Raw genomic sequence first — 21,316 nt, forward strand, 5'->3', positions numbered from 1 at the left:
TATACATTTTTTTAAAATTGAAAAATGGGGTTGGGAAATTACATAGTCTATTTCAATCCTTCACTTGCTCTGAACAGCTTCTTTTCAATCTTTTTTATGGCAAGGAGAACCCAAATATGGAACAGCTTGATGGTATAACTTGAGAGACAGCTGTACAAACAGCAAACAGAGTTATTGTTTTTGAGCAGACAGTGCCAGGAAATGATCACTTTTATGCACTTGACCACTCCATCATCCTGGGACAAACTCAGTCAGCATCAGAACATAATTGTACATGAAGCATGTGTATATGTTCAACCAGTCAGATTACTTGACGATTAGCAAAATATGCCTAATCTTGCATATTTCAGTCATGGATGCTAGAGATGCCAGTGTTTCATTTTCAGCCTGTGCGTCTGGAAAGGGAAATCTCATTGATCTGAAAGAAATTAGAGCAGGACAAAAGGTTAATGTGAAAATGAGGTTTGGGATAACAGACATCAGCATGGCAGGCAGTATATGGTCCAAAGGATGGAGTTCCAGACTGAGTCAGGAAAACTGGGCTCTATTTCTAGCTCTACCATGGACTTGCTGTGTGAATTTTGGATGAAGGTTGGCTTTTTACATCAGTTTCCACACATGCAAAATGGGGATAGTGGTGTTTATCAACCTCAGCAAAGTCCTTTGTCTACGGATGAAAGATGCTATATGGCCCTGATTCAGTCATCTGTCCCTGTTGAGCAAAGTACTTAATCATGAGCTTAAAATCTCTTGGCTTCAATGAGGCTTAAATAGATATGTTTAAATGCTTTTCTGGATAACAATGGACGTATGCTTAAATGCTTTGTTTAGTTGGGGTCTCCTGCAGATTATATTTATTGCTAGCAGGGGGAGTTGTGATACATTTAATCAGATGAGGTATGACCAAACTCCACACAATTTGTGTTCATTAAAGATCTCCATAGCACTTTTTGGGGAAAAATAAGGGATTAACCTGTGACCTGGCCAAATTCTAATGAGGGATAGTTGTGTTCTTCCTTTTGAAAAATCCACTGTAGTTGTAACTTGTATGTGATATACCGCTTCTGAACAAATCTGTTGTGTGGTCTTGCTGTACTGTGCTGGGCTTGATTCTGTGAGGTACTGAGTGGTGATGAAGGTGCTCTGTACCTTGCAGAGTTGTGCTGTTAAACAAATTCCACTTTCTGCCTCATGAGGGGTCTGCATTTCAGTGATGGGTAGAGGAATTCCTATGTCATTTTTAAACCAGTTTGTAAAGTTCACTGGGATCCCTCTAGGAATGAGATTTTTTTTTCTGACTCAACATTTGTCACTCTCGGGGATTGTCTGTTAGAGGCCATGAGTGGGACATGGGGATTGCCTCACTTGACCATTTTGTATGACAGCCTGTTTCAGTACAAGTAAGGGGAACTCTGGCAACATGGGCTGATATTTTAATCCATTTTATAAACTATGCACTATGGACTGGATGGACTGTGGTTTTACCAGCCACTGCTGTATCATGGGACGTCTAGAGGGACACCTGCCTAGGGGCAATAGCTGAAGTGAGGCTGCCTACTGTGATCGGCTCTAAGCAGAATGTGTCCAGGGACTATGGGGGAATGGAGGCAGGAGGCCTCTGCCCACTTTAAAGAGTCACAGTCTATGTGTCAGCCCCCTGCTTTTGCAGGGAAAGGGTGGGGTGTCTCTGCTTCAGCCCTTTTGGAGTGACTAGCGTTTCTCACAGAGCACAAGAGAAGGGGGAAGGGCTCTCTTCCACTTCTTCCCATGCTGTGAACCCATATAAAAGAGGTCAGAATATAACTCTATGAATGGAGGTAAAGGAAATAAGGGCTTGTCTACATGAACATTGAGTGCATGGCAAGCTGGGGTGTGAGTCTACCCTGCACTAGCCTTCCAGGGACTAACTGTCCAAGTTCACCCTGCTGACGCTCGTTATCAGTTTGTTAATGCGCCTTGAGCCAGTCCTTTTTGAAATGGCACTAGATCAGTGGTTCTGAACCCACGGCCCAATCAGCAAACAGCAGCGGCCCATGTGACATCCATGGACTAGATCAAAGACCACAGATAACTGTTGATGCATGTCAGTAGGGTGCACATGAACAGTTAGGGCATGGCAGGCTAGAGTGGGGTAGATTCACACCCCACCTTGCTGTGGACTAATTGTTCATGTAGACAAGCACTCGATATTTGTCTGCCTTAGAAGAAAATAGGGCTGAGCCTTACCCCTACCATTCCAGGAATGATACCTGTGGTGACAGGAACTTGATGTTTGTTAAATCTGATGTGTCGTCCACACCCATACCCTTTTGATAACTTATTGGTTATTTATAATCACCTCCCTCCCTCAGTGGGTACACTTCACTCATTATGATACTAGCCATGAGTGTTAAATGTTAGGAGGTGGTGTTATGGTGAAGAGAGTGATGCTACGGGGAGCACAGGGGCAGAAGTTATATATAGGAAGAGGTGAGAGCCCAACAAAGAAAATGACACTTATAGCAAAGTGGTGTCAAAATACAATATGTATGAAGTGTGTTTGCATGAGTGTGTACTCGATAGAAAGTGAGGAGGAGAGCTATAATTATCTGCTGAAACTATTACTTTGCCAAGACGAGATGTGGAATTTATAGCCAAAAGATGTAAAATTCATACAACAAATCAGTATAATAAAAGTTGTGGATCTGTCTCATTAGTTTGTAATCGTTCTTTACTGTTGAGTTGCAGATGGCAATTACATTACTTTGTATGCCTAAATCTACTTGATTTTCCTCTCTGTATTACTTTAATCTCCTCCAAAGAGTTTAATCGTCTGTGCCCTGGTGTTTCACCAAGAAAGTGAAGTTTGGAGAAAAGCCATGAGTGAGAATCTGTCTAGTAGATGTGGGTGGGTTTTCATTTCTTAATTAAATGTCAGACTGATGAAGGGTGTTGGAAACAGAAGCTTTCTCTTTTAATCTGGAGAATAGGTAGTGCACAGGCATTGCTGGGTAAATTTTCCTCATTCTACTGTGTTAATGTGCTTCGATCCTGGCCTTTAGGGGGGTATCACTAGGGAAGGAAGGGTAAGTCAGACTCCAGGGCCTAGTCCATTCTCCTGAGATCAGCTAGGGACCAGCTAATGTTAATTGTGGTGGTGGTCTTTGGGGTGTGGATACCTGTGGATTTTGATCTAAATCTCCTGGGGTGTGTTCAGTTTTATCTAGCATCTTGTGATAGCACCCCTCCCAAGCCTGCTGCTATCCACTGTGCTGAGGGTCCAGCCTGTAAGAGGAAAGGGAAGGCAGTCCTTTGGGAAATAACTAGTGCTTTTGCCATGAAACCTGAAGTTCATTTTGTTCTTAGGAATGCTTTTCAGTGTTGCAAACTCATCTCAGGTTCTCCAAAAGTGTTGCTAAGGTTCTTGAGGCTTGTGAGGGGACCCAGCCTGGTTCATATGTCAGTGTTAACTCTATGGCAAAACATATGGATTCATCTGGTTTCACTGGGAAACTAGGTGAAGCTCTGAAGTTTTGCCCGCCTCCCACACTTGAGTTTATGGGTTCATTGGAACCTGAAGCTTGGGTTGAGGGGGGATGTTCAGACAAACTGAATTCACAGGAAATTCCCCACAAAAGTGATGCCACAGAGTTTCACTCAGCTGTAGAAGAGTCACTTACATTAGAGCCACACGTTAGAGTCCGCCCAGGAAATGCTGCATTCCCAATGCAGTGACATGTCCAACTTCATGCAAAACAAAGGAACTATATTTTGTCACCTTCAAGTTCAAGGATTTTTCTCTGAGGCTTCCAAAACTCAATTTATTTTTATTAATTTATATTTGGGAGGATGTCACGTAGGGATTGTTTTATAGGATTTATTACAGCATGGAGTGGAATATGTGAAGCAAGATTAAAAATTAGTCGCCTTATTGTTGCCTAAGGTCTTCTCAGTTAAGAAGTTCTGCAGAACTTAGGTGAGTTGGCAAGGTACAGGTTGTCCTATGTAGAGGGCTGGGTTAGTTTTGCAGTTCCAGTGCAACATAGCACATGAGGATCCATGCAGTTTTCCACCACTGATATCCAGCTCCCCAAATCTACATGCCTATGACATATGTACCCTAAAGAGTCTCCTACCTACATGAACCCAGGCTTAGGCTGTGAAAACCTTCCTGCTCACCTGCTTCTAAAACTTTGTGGACTCTGACCCCATTGCATGGAGTGAGAAGCCATGGAGAGGCACTGAGGCATGTAGCGTAGGAAAGGGCTTGGGGAAATTATTGATGGTTGTAGTCTGTGGACACGAGTCAGGTGGGACCACAAGCTTGGAAGTGAGGGGAGTGCTCTGCCTGGCAGAGTATAGGTGTGTTGGTGCTGGGCCCCTGGAGGGCCCTGCACCTTCATAGTTCATATAGCTAAGGTCGCCAGTTATCCTTCTGGCTAGATAGAGTTGATTCCAATAGGGAAAGAATTGCACCTGCAGTTAGAAGCAGCAGCAACATGCAGTTCTCTGGTCAGCAGGGTCTCATACTGAGAGACACCTTTATTTTAAAAAAAAGAGAATGAGAGAGAGAGAAGCTATCACTGATGTGGAGTTCACTTTGGGCTTGTCTACACTGTGGTTTTAAACTGGATCAGAATTTGAAAACACTTGCATACACATGACGCAATCCATCACTGTCTGCCAACTCCATGTTAATTATGAACTCTGGAATCCTCTTCCAAAGTGGACTACATATGCTCGGCATTGAATTAGTTTGATCTATTGTTTATGTGGACACAATTGCTGCACACCCCTTTTTGCATGCTTCCAATTGCTATCCCACAGTCCTTGCAGCTTGACCTGTTGCTGGCCTGTCTGTTTACCTGTGGGCCCTCTCAGCTCTGGTGTTGAGTTCCCAGGATGACCCTTCTGCTTTAAAAGCTGGCACGGAGCCAGATTTTGTCTATTTGCTTCTGGATCCCAGTGTATTGGCATTCTTGAAATACAAGCACAACCCCATAACATGTTTTGCATAGATGCTTGGAGGAGTGCTGAAACCCTGGATCTCATCGCTATATAGAGAGAAGCATTGGTTCAGGAAGCTTCTGTGGCCAGCCACTGAAATAAAGACCTCTTTGTGGACATTGCAAAGCAGATATCTGCAAGGTATCATGACTGGGACGCCGACCAATGCCCAATAAAGAGCAAGCAGCTCAGGGGAAAGTACATTGAAATAAGGGACAAAAGAAGACAATCTGGCTGAGGACGTGTGGCCTGTCTATTTTTTGATAAACTGGACAAGATTCTACACAATTATAGCACTCTCCAGCCGAGACACGAGTCAGAGCCTGCACACAACAAAGCAAAGTATTCTGGGATACCCCCCGAGAATTCTGTGCCCGCAGTTCTCAGCAAACTGCTGCCATGTGTTCACACAATGCAAACTGAAAATAGAGCAGGTGTTCCGTGCACATCCTTTTGGGATAAGTTGTGTACGGCAAGTTACCCAGCACATATCAAAAAGCTTTGGATTACCTGCCCCCCCCTCATGAAGATTGTACTCTTCATATGATGTCATTAGTGATTTCCTTCGTCTCATCTTCATGCTTCCATCAGCTAATGGCAGGCTACATGCAGGTGTGTCATTTTCTATGTGTGTTGGAGGTATCCGATTTCCGGGGGGGGGACGGGGGGGGGGGACGGGACTGTGGAGGTGAGTCCAGTATGTGAATGTGTGAGCTAACAAACTGTTCCATCTGAATTAAAAGGTTGCCTTCTTCCTGTCTGATGCTAGCAGTGTATGAGAGTGAAAGAACTGACACCCATGACAGTCATCAGGGGATCCTTATACCCTATGCCCCTTTTATAGGGAGTCCATCACCACAACTATTCCACCAGTGACTCTGCACATACAATGTTATGAAAAAAACAATGTATAAACTAGTCCTGTTTCTAGTGTCTTGACTCTAGGTACACATGAGAGGAGTGTTTTCAAAAACAGCTACAAGTCAGGAATTGGTTTATTTCCCCCACAACGCAGTAAAGTGAAAGGCAGTCCCTGGAGATTTGAGTTCAGATCCTGTCAAGGTCATGAATAGTAGTCTCCCTAGTCCCAACCCCTCAATGTCCATATCACAAGATAATGTCAGTCTTGGGGCATTAAAAAAAATTTGCTCCTTACTTTCAGCTCAGAGGTGTTCTCAGAAGTCAAGGAGTCTGTTGTTTTAGTGGGGAACAGGATGGTTGGCTGGGCTGTATTTAAAAAAAAGATGCACATAAAACTTTCAGGAGACATGGGGCATAGTCAATGGATTTACATGGTTCAGATGTGCTACAGCTTCTCAGAATTTGTTACACTGGGTGACAGTTAAACAACAGAACGATTTTAAAATTGTACTATGGATCTACAAAGCAATGTTTCATTTAAAGCAATGATATTTAACAGCTCTGCTATCTGGTTTGCATTTCTGTGTTCAGAAACTGCACTTTGGGGGTGGGAGTTTTAGATCCTAATATTTGATATTTAATATGTTTTGAGAGAATATGTGCCTTGTAAAATTCTGTTTTCTGGGTTTGTTTAATGTTGTTTAACAAAGGAGTTGAAATATAGCACTGGTAATTTTTAGTAAAGGATAGGTGAGTAGAATTTGTGACTGGGCAGGTAAATTTTCATGATAGTTTTTGTAGAGCTTGTTTGAAAGAGTTTGCTGTGTTTTGGTTTTTAGGTAAACTACTCTCATTTTTACATACAGGTTAGAAATGCATTTTGTTTAAGTTTACCTTAGCATGTTATGGTCAAATATATTAATCAACACTGTTGATTTGAACCAGATTATTTATTAAATATATTATTGTTATTTATTTATACAGTACAAACAAGCACAAGTCCAAGGCTCTCAAATTATTTTGATTACTAGATTTTAAGGGCAAAAGGCACCACTATGATCATCTAGATATTGCAACAGCCACTTCGTGTATATTGCATGTTGATACCAACCATTATTTCCAATGCAAGTAATTTGTGCCACCCATGATCTGCTGTGATATATCTTGCTGAGTATGTGAAACTCATTTCACAACTACCATTGTGAAAGAGTGAATGTTAACCCCTTGCATGCTATGTCTCAGTTGGTATGTCTGCACTGCAATGTAAGCACAGGGTTAGCAGATCCTTGGTTTCTTAACCTAGGGTTTGAGTATCTACACTCATTTGCAACCCCAGGTTAGGAATTGTTGAACCCTGGGTCCCAACCTGGGGCTCCAGCATCTATGCTGCATGATGTGGGCCCAAGTCCAACCACCCATATTAAAGACTTCCTGGTGCCCTTCCAAAATGTGGCCACTCCATCCCTTTGTTCGTGGTTCAGCGTGGGGGGAAGTTAACTGTTCACCAATCCTGACTGTACAGAGGACAAAGAAAGCTGGCTTGTGAAATTCTTTTGGCATACAACCAGAGCACGAATCTAGTGGGGCTGTGTCTGCGCTTCAGACCAATAGGGCTTGAACCTTGTGTGACGAGTTCTGTCACAGAGACCCCCTTGGGACTGTCACCTGATGTGCTGAAATTATCTCTAAGCCCATTTTCCCTGCCAGCCTGGAATTCAGAACCCTGCCTTGTTGGGCCAGACATGCTAGCCTGCTGCAACACAGACCCAGGTCTGGTCCATGCCCCCAAAGCTGCAGATCTTAACCAAAAACTGCTCAGCAGGTTACCTATCTCCAGCACCCAGACACCCAGTTCCCAGTGGGATCCAAACCCCAAATAAATCCGTTTTACTCTGTATAAATCTTATACAGGGTAAACTCATAAATTTTCCGCCCTCTATAACACTGATAGAGAGATATGCACAACTGTTTGCTCCCCCAGTTATTAATCACTTACTCTGGGTTTACTAATAAACAAAAGTGATTTTATTAAGTATAAAAAGTAGAATTTAAGTGGTTTCATGTAATAACAGACAGAACAAAATAAGTTACCAAGCAAAATAGAATAAAACACGCAAGTCTAAGCCTAATACATTTAAGAAACTGAATATAGGTAAATCTCACCCTCAGAGATGTTCCAAAAAGCTTCTTTCACAGACTAGATTTCTTCCTAGTCTGGGCCCAATCCTTTCCCTGGTACAGTCCTTGTTAGTTCCAGCAGACATCTTAGGTGGAAAGCAGGGGTGTTCTCATGACTGGCAGCCCCTTTGTCTGTTCCACCTCCTTGTATAGCTTTGGCACAAGATGGGAATCTTTTGTCTCTCTGGGTCCCCACCCCTCCTTCTAAATGGAAAAGCATCACGTTTAAGATGGATTCCAGTATCAGGTGACATGTTCACATGTCCTGTGAGACCCCAGCCTCCATTCTTCCAGGGCTGGCCTGCACGTACCCAGGAAGGTTTGCAAGTAAACAGAGCCATTTTACAGGTCACTGATTCTGAAGCACCGTTAATGGCTTCCACTTAATATGTTTACATCAGTAATACAAGTTTGTACCTTATTCTCCTGTCTCCGGCCATAGACATAATGCATGCAAACAAATGGGATGAACGCACTCAGTAGGTCATAAGCTTTGTAATGATACGTTACAAGAGACCTTTTGCATAAAGCATATTCCAGTTACATCATATTCACACTCATTAGCATATTTCCATAAAACATTATGGAGTGCAGTGGCACACCTTGGGTCATGGCTTAACTCTGGCTTGTACCTTCCATCCCTGGGGGTTCCTGGATCTGAGCCCCAGGTTACTAAGATTTGTGTATAGACAGGTGGGGGTTTGAACCCTGGGCTTGCATTGCAGTGTAGACATACACAGTGTGTGTTCTAAGATTGGTATGTGATAAAATGGATTTGTTTGTTTAGATAAATAGAAGTGTACATGTACAGGGAGCTACTTCCTGGTTCAAAGGGATAGCACTAAGGTTCTAAGGCAATGGGGAGATGGATTATAAGGAATAACGCACAATAGTATCGAATTTGATTGTACTATACAGACAAAAACCTTGAACTTTAATTGAAAGCCTACAGATATAAAGAAAGCACACCACTCATGGGGTCACTGATGGTGAAGTCGGATTGCAAGAAAGCATCAAATGTTCCATCATAAGTCAGCATGTTATGTTTTAAAGCTAGGAATAATAATACTAGCTGGTTTTGTAGCACTTAGTGTTAGAAGGATGGTGCAGACTTTAACTAATCTTCACAAAAGTTGTGTGTGCTAAGTGGAATAAAAGTGCAAATGCCTTGTAATGCTAAGACTTTAATAAGCTATTGTCTAAGTGTTGGGTAAGATTCTTACCACACACTTCTTCCAGCAGGATGGCTGACCACCCCTCTGGTTAAAGTCTCTCCCCAAAGACAAAGGCTCGGTTTCTTTGTCATCTTAAGTGGGGTTCTTTGCCCCTCTCTTTATAGTGCAGTGAGCCTTTGAAATAGATTCCTCCAAACATTCCCACCCCGTCCTTCCCCAAATAAAATAAAGTTCATTCAAGTGTGAAGAACGGGACATGGAGTCTGGTGGTGAAGGATGTTCCATGGTGGTTTCTTCCCTGCTGGTGTTTGCTATACTGTAAATTGATCTCTTTCTGTCGTCTCTGATGGGAATGAATGGCCACTTGACATGAGATGGCCAATTGAATGATTACACCTGGCTGGAGGTGTCAACTTACCCACTCCCCAGACTTGTCTGGTAAACACATTTTAGCCCAATATTTCCTTCATATTTGTATGGTCCCTTGGGTGTTTATTAAACATGTGTCCTGCAAGAATATTAATGATCAGTGTGGTGTTATTTTTCCAAGGCTTACCTTACATGACACATATCAAATCTAATTTATCTGAAACTCTCTACCAGATATCATGGAGCCACTTGCCCTCTGGCATTGGGATGTTCTTTGGTCACATACATTGTGCACAGTGTAGCCCTACGCTAAATTCAACAGAGCCTTGACACTCCTCAGCACACACCCAGAATAAATAATTTTTGGCCAGTCAGTTGAGTACCTGATTCAGTATTCCATTCCTCATATTGTGGTGGGAACATGACTGTTACTTATCTGTGTGTCTTCTCTTATTCCATCTTATTCCACCTTCTCATTGATACACTTCTAAACTATTAGGGTTGGTTCAACATATAAACATAATTATTAGCTCAGTGAAAGGGAACCCAAGAATTACTTAGGTTTCCTTTGTACGTTGCCCTTGGCTATACTGTGTTTCAGCTGAATTGATGGGAACTGCGGTTAGAACCACAGCAGTCAGGGCCATGGAATTCTTCACCCAAGACCACAAGTGGCAGCAGAGTCACTCCACAGCCTAGGGCTGCCACCACAACCCCAAATGTTCTCTTGTTGAGGTGAGGAAAGAACTTCTCGAAATCACAGCTTTCGGGTGTGCAGAGGGTGCGGAGCCCCTGCAAAGATTCCCTATGTAGTAGCCTCTCCCCACACGTGCTGTAGGTAGAGTAAGATGACACTTGTTCTGCTGCTTCTGATCCTTTCCTTGTTTGCAGAGGAATGAGAGGAGATGGATTTGACCCCACAGTTATTAGAGATTGGACAGAGCTATCCAGTCCATCCCTGGACCAGCGCAGGGTTGTTACCTATAGTGTGATCTCCAGTCATGTGTCAGTTTGTCTGTAAATGATTCATGGGCGGAGCAACCCCCACTTCCCTTAAGAAACTACTCCATAGTCTAACTCAATGGTGCCCAGACTTTTCCTGTTGCGTTCTTCCCTCTCCCTCCCCCCCATCTCCATTACTGCACAGTTGGTTCAGCAGAGTAGCTTGGGCAGAAGGTAGATCTGGAGGCTGAACTGGGGATGGAGGAGGAGCTGGGGTTAGAGGTGGAGCTGACTTGTGAGTGGAGAGGGAATGAGGGCAGAGCTGGGCTTGGGGTGAAGGAGGGGCTGGATGGGAGCTGTAGCTGGGGCCAGAGCTGGGCTGGGTTGGGCTCCCTCTCCACTCCTCCCCACTCCCTGCCCCCCATGGGGGCTGACCTGGGCCCTGCCATATGCTCTCCCAAACATTCCTCTGCAACCCCCACCCACCACTGGGGGGCATGCTCCACAGTTTAGGGACCACTGATCTAACTGGTCACACTGTTAGGCAGTTTTCTTATTCAGACTACATTTTTCTATTTCTTGATTCCATGTGATTATTCCCAGTTCGGCACTTCCAAATTGCACACAAGTGCTGTCTCTTTTGTCAACCTGATTTGGCATGGTCTAAAATCCAGTAACCCAGCTTCTGGTACATCAGTGGCATTGCAAACAGTCTAGATTCAGCATGGAAATAAACATGTGTTGTTCCCTTCCTACCTGTGAAGGGGAATCCTAAGGAGAAAGGGATGTGAGGAATGTAGTCAGTCACTGCAGGAGCCTTTCACATTATGAAGCTTTGCCCAGAAATGAAGTCATTTTGGTGGTCTGCATTCAGTAATGGGTTCATGTAGATTCTAAGCGGCTTGTACAGTTTGTAAAGAGATTTGGGGTTGTTTGCATGAAACGCTCTATAGAAAAGTAAGATGACATTATAGACTATCTTCTGTTTGCAACATGAACCCATTTGAAGTCACACACTTCGAAGTCTCCGATCAGGAAACACCCATGACTGCAATCGCAGGAAGCTGCATGTCATCAATGAGGTATGCTTCTGAGTTGTATGTGGATAGCCTAGTTCTGGAGTAGAAGGGTAGGCTGCTGGTCAGGAGTGAGGTATGCTGGCAGAGCAGTGTAGACCAGGACTGGAACAGAAACTACAGGCAAGATGGAAGCTGCTTTGGCACAGCAGTGTAGAGAGCTGAGACTCCAGTTGCAGATTTGAGGTGCAGTAGGAGAGCCATGTGGGAAGGTGTTGTGCAGTGCCTTCCAGCATTATGTCGGGCTCTGCCTTAGTGCTAGCATTCTGTCACTTACTTTAAAAGGCAGAAGTCGCATTTCCAAGGAATGAAAACGTTGCTGATCTGCCTGAGCTGGGAGAGGAGTTGTGTCTCATTCAAATCAAACAGAGCCTTGTTTTCAGTGTTACATTTGCCTCACTGCTCACCGTTGAGTTTGCTGATTAAATATCAATATTTAGCCATGAAATAATCCTATTCATTCATCAATCTCAAACATTTTAAAAGGTGTGGATATCATAACTCCCATTTTACAGATGACAAAATTGAGGTCTAGAGAGAAGTGACTTGCTCAGGGTCCCACAATAAGTCTGTGGCAGAACTGTGAGTAGAAACTGGGCCCTCTGGTTCTCAGTTTGGTGCCCTATATGCATTCCTAACCCACTCCCATAGTTCAAGGTTTTTAGTGTAGACAGCAGAAAAGGGTTTAAACCTAAACCAACTGACAATAGGTAGGCAGATGTCGAGCCATATCTACTGATGCTATTATATTTACTTAACATTAAAATAATGCTACCTATAAATTGTGCCCACAGCTCACCTGTGCAGAAACATATATGCATTACTATTACCCTGTACTCCCTCTCTGTCTTCAGTTTGTTGGGCAGGGATTGGTTCTTCTGTATGTTTGTACAGTGCTTTGTACAGTGTGACCTTTATCCTTTAGGTCCTTTGGGTCCTACAGTAATACCAAAAATAATCCCCTTTCCCCACCCCACCCCAGAAAGCCCACACCTCTGGGAAACCTCAGATTCTGATCTGGATCAAAACTTTTGTTTGTAGGGCTTCTCTTTCTAATTTGCCTAAACTGCAACCCTGAATCTGAAACAGGCCCTCCCTCTTGAATGCTGCTTACTCCCTACCAAAACTGTGGTGAATCTTGGATTCAACTCTGAATCAGGTTCCAGGCTTCACAAGTTGAGTTCCTCTGTAGTTTGTGTGCCCCCCATGGAAGTCTTCTGTGCAGACTCTAATGAGCAGAATCTGACTTGTAAAGCTCCATCACTTATGTTTTATTGAAAATATTGCTGGAGTTTCATTTGCCTTAAGTATTTGATTTCTTTTTTGTTTTCTTTGTTTGTTAATTGTAAAAAATGAAGATCGATGGATTATTGATGAGTAGCCACTTCTATTTATCCACAGATGAAGGACAGGTGTAGTGCAAGATTCCTCCACTTCTCCTCTGTGGTCTCCCTGCTAATGTTATCAAAAGTCAATACCATCTGATGGAAATGTGATGGTCTGTGTGAATTGAATTGTTGCACTCAGGCAGTCTGCTAAGACCTGTACTGAGCCCACTAACTGAATTCACAGAGGATGCTGGCCATCATATGGGCATGATTTTCAGTGACCTACAGCTGGAAATTTCCTTATCCTATTCCCAATTTCCTGATCCCCGAACTCCTACTCAGCCCTTGAAGACCATTCTAAAAATGCTGTTTCTACATTTTATTAGTGTAAACACAGCATGCAGGTTCCAAGAGGTTAACAGTCTCTCCTGCTTGTGACTCAAAACTAAACACTGAATTAATACATTTTATTTTTTAAATTTGCCACTTCTGTAGCAGAGCCAGGGCTATGATCTTTTCCTCAGAACCTAACAGTGTTTTACTTAACGAACGTTCTCTTCCTCTCCCTCTTTGAAAATGTTTTGTTAAGGCAGCTGCAATTGTTCCCTCTGCACCACCCCCAAAGGTGAATAAAGTGTTCTGCTTCCAGTGTTTGTTTTCTTTTAAATGACCTTTGTCCTGAGACCTGACTCTGTATAGCCAACTGCTGGTAAGTAGCCAGAAATTAAATGGCAATGTATAGCTCCTTGGGAAAATAGTGAATTTAAATTGAAAATACTGACAAGCTGATTTAATAGAGCTGCTTTTGTGGGTGCCACTCTCCTCAGTTCTTGCTGCTCTGTACCATTATGGACCCTGGTGGAATTCACTCTTCTTCCCTGTAATCCAACCTAGTCTTTGGGTGTCAGCTCTCCCTTTTGTGATCTGCCTCTGTCTAAATAACAGTGTTATTTGCTGCTTCTGCGTGGTGCTGATAAGAATCAGCCTGTCTGCTTTCCAGCCCGTTATGAGATACTCCTTTTTTTAACATTATATATTTGTTTTTTCTTCAGAATACAACATTTTCCTCCTGTCATAGTACAAGGGACTTAGAATTTTCAAAGCCTAATTTCTAATTCTGGCAAAGACAGGAATTAGATTCTCATGAAGGCCTTTATAAAAAATTGAAGACTTGCTATATTAACATACATTGATTTATTCATAGTGTTTCATTACAAATAAGCGAGGATCTTGTAATATCAGGAAAGGTTAGGGGAGCAGTAGAGTACAGTATATTATATTGACAGCTCAGTTGAAACTGAGCCACTGTTGGATTGAATTTGAAACATAAGGAAGGAATCGGCTGGTAAATAAGTCATGAGTTTTACCTCCAATGTCTGTATATCCACAGAGTTGCCACTGGTAGGCATAATGGAACTCAGACAGAATTTCAAAGGTGTGCTTTGGGCTTGTATTTCTCTAAAGATGCGTTATCACTAGCAATATATGTATCCATGAATATCTGTCTGGATCCATACCTTGCTGCCAACACTCTGAAGTGGAAATCAGGGACAGCACTCATACACAAACCATGAAAACCAAGGACAAAGCCAGTAAAAAAAATCAGCCTGAAACAGTCTCAAAAACACAGGCAAGGAGGGGGGGAATTTGTGTAATGCCTTCACGGTATTTCATGTTCTTAAAAGAATGTTCTCTCTGGGTCAGGAATTCTTTCTGTTTTAGAACCGGATCCAAAGCCAACTGAAGTCAATAGAAGGACTCCCATTACCTTTAACTGGCTTTCGATCAGGCCACCAGCTGGCAGGAAAAATACTTGATGGGAAATTTGCCCACACATTATTTCACATCACAGGGGGAAGGGGGAGGGGAGGGAATTACACTAGAAATATTAGTAAAATTCCTGAGGTCGACTAATCTGGCTGAAGAAATTAAGAGATTTCTTTTTAAAAAAATTGTTCTTAAATCAGTTTATGCCGCACTCTGAGCCTCTTGGTAATGGAAGTGAAAAATCAGGCCCTCTATTAAGTGAGTCTTTGATGAAACGTCATGCTTGGATCTCCAGCGTCCAAGTAAAAACCGATTCACGGAAGATAATGAAACTGCGTCTGTTTTTTTGCCTGACAATCCTCATGTCAACACAATCACCATGACTCTATCTGTTCTTTATTTGCAGATTACATACAAGGCTGTTGGGTCCTTGGATCCCAGTGCTGACTTGTCCAGCCAGAGGGGAAAGATCTTCAAACTAAGGAATGAAACTCACCACCTCTTTGTAGGGTTATATCCAGGGACTACCTATTCGTTCACCATCAAAGCCAGCACAGTGAAGGGCTTCGGACCTCCCATCACAACACGGATCGCAACTAAGATTTCAGGTATGGCACTGGGGGAGAAGGGAAGAGGCCTGGCCTTGGTTCGTCCTTTGTAGATCCAAAGTGAGCAAACTAATAAAGCAAGAAAAAATGACTTGGCATAGTATCTCTGTCTGCAGGATAAGATAGGTCCATAAAGGGTTAAGTTAGCTTGGCTGAAGAATATATATGATCTGAAGTCTGTGTAAATACAGGACAGAAATCCTTGAAGAAAAGCCCCAGTGATCAAAGGTGGTTCTAACGAGTTTCAGCAAAGACAGGAATTCGAGAAGCAGTGACTATAGTCACACAGGTTCCGATAGATAAATTATAAAAGGGTGGACTCTTTAAGGGTTCTTTGCTGCTTACTTGCCTATCCAGCTGCACCCAGGCAACATGGCTTTGGGCATTCTAGGGCTCGTCCTGTTGTAAGTGCCTGATCAATGCCTATAACTGCATATTACTGTACGGGTGTGTTGAGTGCTTAGGCATTTTAAAGCAAGTTTGGAGCAACTGTGTAAATACCATTTGTCTTTTGGATTTAATAAGGGAATCTATAATTGTATCCAATATCAATAATGACAATGATAATTTCAACACCATACAAACTCTGTGGGGCAAATTTTAAAAGTGGGCTCCCCCCCAGCATCCACATTTGATGGGGGTGTGAAAATAGTACCTAATAATAAATACCTGATTTGTGGATGCAGATAATGTGTTAGATGACATCATTCATTTTTCCAGCAACTGGCTATGAGTGTACATTTACACTGGGTGCCTAGTTTTAGAGAATCCTTTGAAAATGTGATCTTATATCTTCAAAACACTTCACAGAGAGTGATAATAGAGCTAGTTAAGTAATATCAGAAGGAGAGAGTAATGGAGAGGTATGAACAAGGAGAAAGGTAATTTTTTTTCTAAATGGGACTGGAGAAAAGATGGAGAGTCCGAGGCAGGTGTGCCCAGGAAGGCTGTTAAAGACAGCAGGAGCTTCAGAGGAGAAGGCTCTTGGTAACTATTAAGGGCCCAATTCTGCTCCTGCTGAAGTCAGTGACAAAACTCCTATTGACTTCAATGGTCCCTAAAGTAGTCAACACCAAGCAGTTGTGTAGTAATTATGTTACTATTCAGTGGTGGCCAAAAAAACAACATTTGCTGAGCTATTTCATATTTTACGTGTAAGGGAAAACTGGTATGTCCCATACATATGCATGGTAACTAATGCAAATACTGATCACTGAATTACACTCCCTGTTATTGTTACCCAGTCCTTCCACAGTGTGTGTTTTGTTCACCAATTTTTTATTGTCTTAAAATATGATTGTAAACTCTCTGAGGCCAGCACAGGTTTTTACTATGCCTGTAAAGCATCTGGCACAATAGGCTGTGCATCTCTAGAAAATATTGAAATACAAATAATACTTCATAGTTAAGGCAATTGTTCTATAACAAGCTTTTTATTTAAATGCTTCCTTAATATAGAGTTTCTTATATAAAAATTTCAGAGATTCATTTCCCCCATAAAATCATCATCATTTTATAGATGGGAGAAAGTCAAAGGAGTAGGGAAGTTAGTGACTTGTACAAGGCCTCAAAATAAGTCAGTGGCAGAACTACTAATAGAAACCAGGATCTTGACAGTTTTCAGTTTCTGAGACATCATCACCTTGTAAGCACACTGATTTGACCTGGAGGTCACTGTAGAGAAATATAGGAGGACCTCCCACAATGCAGTTTTACCAAGTCACTTTTCTGAGTTATAGCAGCACTGAGTGGAACTAGGCTATTCATAGAACATATTTTCTGCATTTAATCCCTCCATGTTCTTTTTAGCTAGAGGCACTTGCATGAACCCTGGATCTTTGTGCCTTATGGGATTCCTCTGCTGCTGCTGCTTGTTCCCCACCCGAAAACCTAATGCTGTTTGTGGTATCTACACTTCTTCCACAGCAAAAAATGGTGTTGTCCCAAACAGGGTCTGATTTCAAGTGGGGAAGTAAGAAGGAGAGATAAGTAGCAGAAAAACTAACTCATAAGAAAGCTAATATCTTGTTTTCCTGAAAATGTCCCCAGTGCGAATTAATGGGATAGACTTAATACCACAAATACAGACTATGTAGTTTTGTGTGTGTGTGTGTGACAGTACTATGGAGCTGAGTGTGAGAGAACCTGGCTAATTCCCTCACCTCCCTAAGCATCTTCTCCTGGTCCAAAATTTATCTCACAATTTTACAGCTCACAAAGGCTCATCTTAGCTCAAGCCTAAACAGTGAAAGTTGCATCTCAGGTGTAGGAGGTGTAATCAAGTGATAAATGCTGGAGAATAGGAGTTGGGACTCCTGGTTTCTATCTCAGCTCTGGTGTTGACACACTATGTGACCTTAAGCCAAGTCACTTAACCTCTGTGTGGCTCTCCATGTGAAAATGTATAAAACTATGCCATTTTCACAGGAGTGCTGAGGCTTAACTAATTAGAGAGAGATTTTCAAAGCCATCTAGGAGATTTTGAGTCCAATTCCCATTGTTTTTTTAAAGGGAAGTGGGTGTCCAAATCTTTTAAATAGCTGTGAAAATGCCATCCTTAATGCTTGTAAAGTATTTCAGCATCTCAGATGAAAAATGCTACCCAGGCTCCGAGTGTGATTTGTGTTTTTTGCCATAGCTCCTGAAAACAAAAACTAGTGGATAATTTACACTTTGGTCTCTGTTCCACCACAGCACCATCTATGCCTGAATACGACACGGACTCCCCCTTGAATGAAACTGACACAACCATCACAGTCATGTTGAAGCCTGCTCAGTCCCGTGGAGCACCTGTCAGGTAAAAGGTTCCCTCTTCTCATTTCTCTCTGCTTTTTCTTTCCATGCCCCAAGCCACATGCATAGCTGTCATTCATGTCTGATAATGTGGCTGCTCTGGATGTATGCTCAATAAAAGGCAGCTGTGCTGTAGATTCTACCTCTTAGAACTCTTTACAAATACCCTCACCTATTTGCATTCTGAAGTTAACCTTAGGAAGAGATTGATGATACAGTGGCACTGGTTATTGACCTTACCATATCCCCTCCAGGTGTATTTGCAGAGTTGGAGTAACCATACATAGAATCATGTACTGGGAAGCTGGGTCTTTAGCATTGCCTCGCCAAGGTTAGCAGGGCTTCAGGCCTTCCATAACTAGTAAAAGTGTAGTTGTAGAAAAGGTCTTTCTATATATTATGATTTGTAAATAATGCTAGAAATACCGCAAGGACCCTGTGACAAAGCTCTGTCCTTGCCTCCGTGGGTCCCACGTTTCCTGGTGGATTTTGCTAGCCTCAGAGGCTCACTGTGACCCTCCACATAACCCTTCTCTCTCTAGAGACAAGGGTCACAGTCTACTGAGCCATTTTCATCATAAGCCAGCAAGGGAGATGAGGAGAAGTTATCCTTCTGCACAGTCTCTGTTGTCTCCCAGTCTCAGTAATTAATCAGGGGGCAAAGGTGGGGGGGAAGCCCGGGCCCACCCTCTACTCCAGGCTCCAGCCCAGGGACCCTAATAGTATCAGCTATGGTAGCTGACCTTTTAGAAACATGACATGTACAATTCCCTGGGCTACTTCCCCCACAGCAGCGCTCACTTCCTCAAGCTCCACTTCACCCTTACCTCAGGGCCTCCTTCCTTGTGCCTGATATGGTGTGTATTACTCAGTCTCTCCAACAGCACAACTTCCTCCCACAGCTCCTGAAATTCACACCCACCTGACTAACTGGGAGGCTTTTAACTAGTTTCAGCCAGCTCCTGATTGGCTTCAGGTGTCCCAATCAACCTAGCATTCTCCCTGCCTTCTGGAAAGTTCTTAATTGGCCCCAGGTGTCTTAATTGACCTGGAGCAGCTGCCATTTCACTTATCCTGGTACCAGGGATTTGTTTAGCCTGGAGCTAATATATCTATCTCCCACTACTTTTCTATAGCCATCTGGCCTTGCCCCGTCACAACCCTTAAAACTTGTCTATGTCCTTCTTCAGCATCTGGACCCAACTAGATTCCTCATGCCTTTATGTTATAATCTCAGCCACTGCTCCCAATCCACCAGCTGAGGTGAGCACAGATTCTGACCCCAACAGCAGAGTGAGGTCAGACTGCAGTGAGGCTCGGCTTATACTCCTGGTCTGCTGTTTTAGGCAAACTGGATTCTGCTCACAAAGGTATTTGTAGGCAGGGAACCACACTCATGCCCTTGTACTGGAGCTGTGGCTTTGCAGACTATGTTTCCAGGAGTCCCTGAGAAGGAGGAAACGTGCATTGGTGAGATGGGCATTGTTGGAATGGGGTGTGAGTGTGTGTGCGTGCGTGAGTGCGTGCATGCAGATGGCATATTGCCTTTTAAAAAGTGTGGTCTTTAAATGAATTTCATGCTGATGAAAGGTGTCAGCACAGAAGTCTAAAGTTTTCTATTTAGCCTTTACTGACGGCAGTAAGACAAGCTTCTCTAATTCCCCCACTGCATCATATTCTGGAGAAATTCCATTTAGCTCATTCTCCATGTCTACTTAGTCCTTGCCACGGTTGCCTAAGATGTGAGTTAGTGCTGCGTGTGATGGTGGCTTTTGTGATATTTGTCCACAAAGAACTGAGCTAAACCTACCAAAGCACTTATCTAAGCCACCCTACATCCATTAGCTTCCCCTCTCCTCTTGTAACTGCCTTTGATCTGGAGCTCTCATATGCCTGTCATTATACTACTGAAAATAGACTCTGGGATTAAAATTTCAAAAATGCCAAAGTCCCATTTTCTCAAGTGAAAAAGATTTGAGTTATGACAGCGAGTCCCTCCCAGGGGTGAAAGTAAGTTAAAGGACTTACCAGTATGCTGGAGTCCTGAGCAGGGGCGTGGCCTCAACCGGAAGAGGCAGGGCCTTAAATCCCCGAGTCCTTTAAATCCCCGCCTGAGCCCTGCTGCCCGAGCCCTGGGGTAGCAGCGGCCAGGCTCCGTCGAGAATTTAAAGGGACCCGGGACTCCAGCTGCCGCTACTGCCCCGGCCCTTTAAATCCCCTCCGGAGCCCCGCCACCACTACCCTCGGGCTTTGGCAGCAGGGCTCCGGCGGGGATTTAAAGGGCCGGGGCGGTAGCAGCGGCTGGAGCTCCGGGGCCCTTTAAATCCCCGCCGGAGCCCCACCGCCGCTACCCCAGGGCTTTAAATTCCCGTCTGGGAAAGCCAATCCAGGTACGGTGCACCGGCTCTTGCCGGTACACCGTAACGGGGCATACCGGCTTACTTTCACCTCTGGTCCTTTCTGAGCTGGGAAACAGGCCAGCAGACTACACTACCCCTAGGAGTTGGAGGGTCCTTCCACCTTTATTCTTATTTGAACCTCTGCTGAGTAAAGCTGAGTCAATAACTCTTACTGAATAATCTAGCTTACATATTTAGAATTTCTACTGGTGAATTTTCCAGGAGCAGCCTATGAATATCTGGATTTCATTCTCTCCTTGTAATTATTCTTAGGAACAATTCTACGTCTTTGAAATGTCCAAAAGAAGTTTCTTACGAGAGTTGGATGTTTGAAAGTCAAGCGGGGTTGTTAACTTTTGGCTGGAGGCATAGATCACTTAATGGTATTTCCCTTCCATGACTGGGGAACTTGAAATCCTCTCTCAGGCCATATTCCTCTTTGCCTCCATGCTACTCTGTCTTTTCTTTGATTTTTGGAGGACCATAACTCCCCATCACTACTTTTCTAATACTGTCTCTTTCCAACCATTATTTTCTCTCCTTTTCTCAATCCACTCTCTTCTCTCTATCTCACAGGCTCTTGAGAACAGAGGTCTTCAGGTGCTGGTTGGCAAGTGTTGGTGTTATGATCTTGTTCTGGTAGCTGCTCCCTTTCTCTGTTGTTTTTGTCACTGGCATTCTTTTTCATATACCTGTGTTTCTAACGCACCGTATGTATTTCTGTTTTCATGGAACACTGTTTGCAAGCCTGATCAGCTTGATTCTGGCATGGAGGAAGAATGAAATGAATAAACCACGAGGTATAAAGCTATGAGCTTTACTGGGGTTCTTTTT

At 43.3% G+C, this 21,316-nt stretch overlaps 1 protein-coding gene across 9 annotated transcripts in view; it reads left to right on the forward strand.

Annotated features, from left to right (window-relative positions):
* The window catches only part of PTPRT (protein tyrosine phosphatase receptor type T), a 740,387-nt gene that overhangs the window by 558,900 nt on the left and 160,171 nt on the right, over positions 1 to 21,316 (forward strand). For all 9 annotated transcript variants that reach the window (XM_048819787.2, XM_075118814.1, XM_075118815.1 and 6 more), the window contains exons 10-11: positions 15,089 to 15,290; positions 17,985 to 18,087. In XM_048819787.2, the coding sequence (XP_048675744.1) occupies positions 15,089 to 15,290; positions 17,985 to 18,087 (305 nt within the window). The remainder of the gene's footprint in view (positions 1 to 15,088; positions 15,291 to 17,984; positions 18,088 to 21,316) is intronic.

Source organism: Caretta caretta, chromosome 13 (genome assembly GCF_965140235.1).
Source record: "Caretta caretta isolate rCarCar2 chromosome 13, rCarCar1.hap1, whole genome shotgun sequence".
In the NCBI taxonomy this organism is placed as follows: Eukaryota; Metazoa; Chordata; order Testudines; family Cheloniidae; genus Caretta; species Caretta caretta.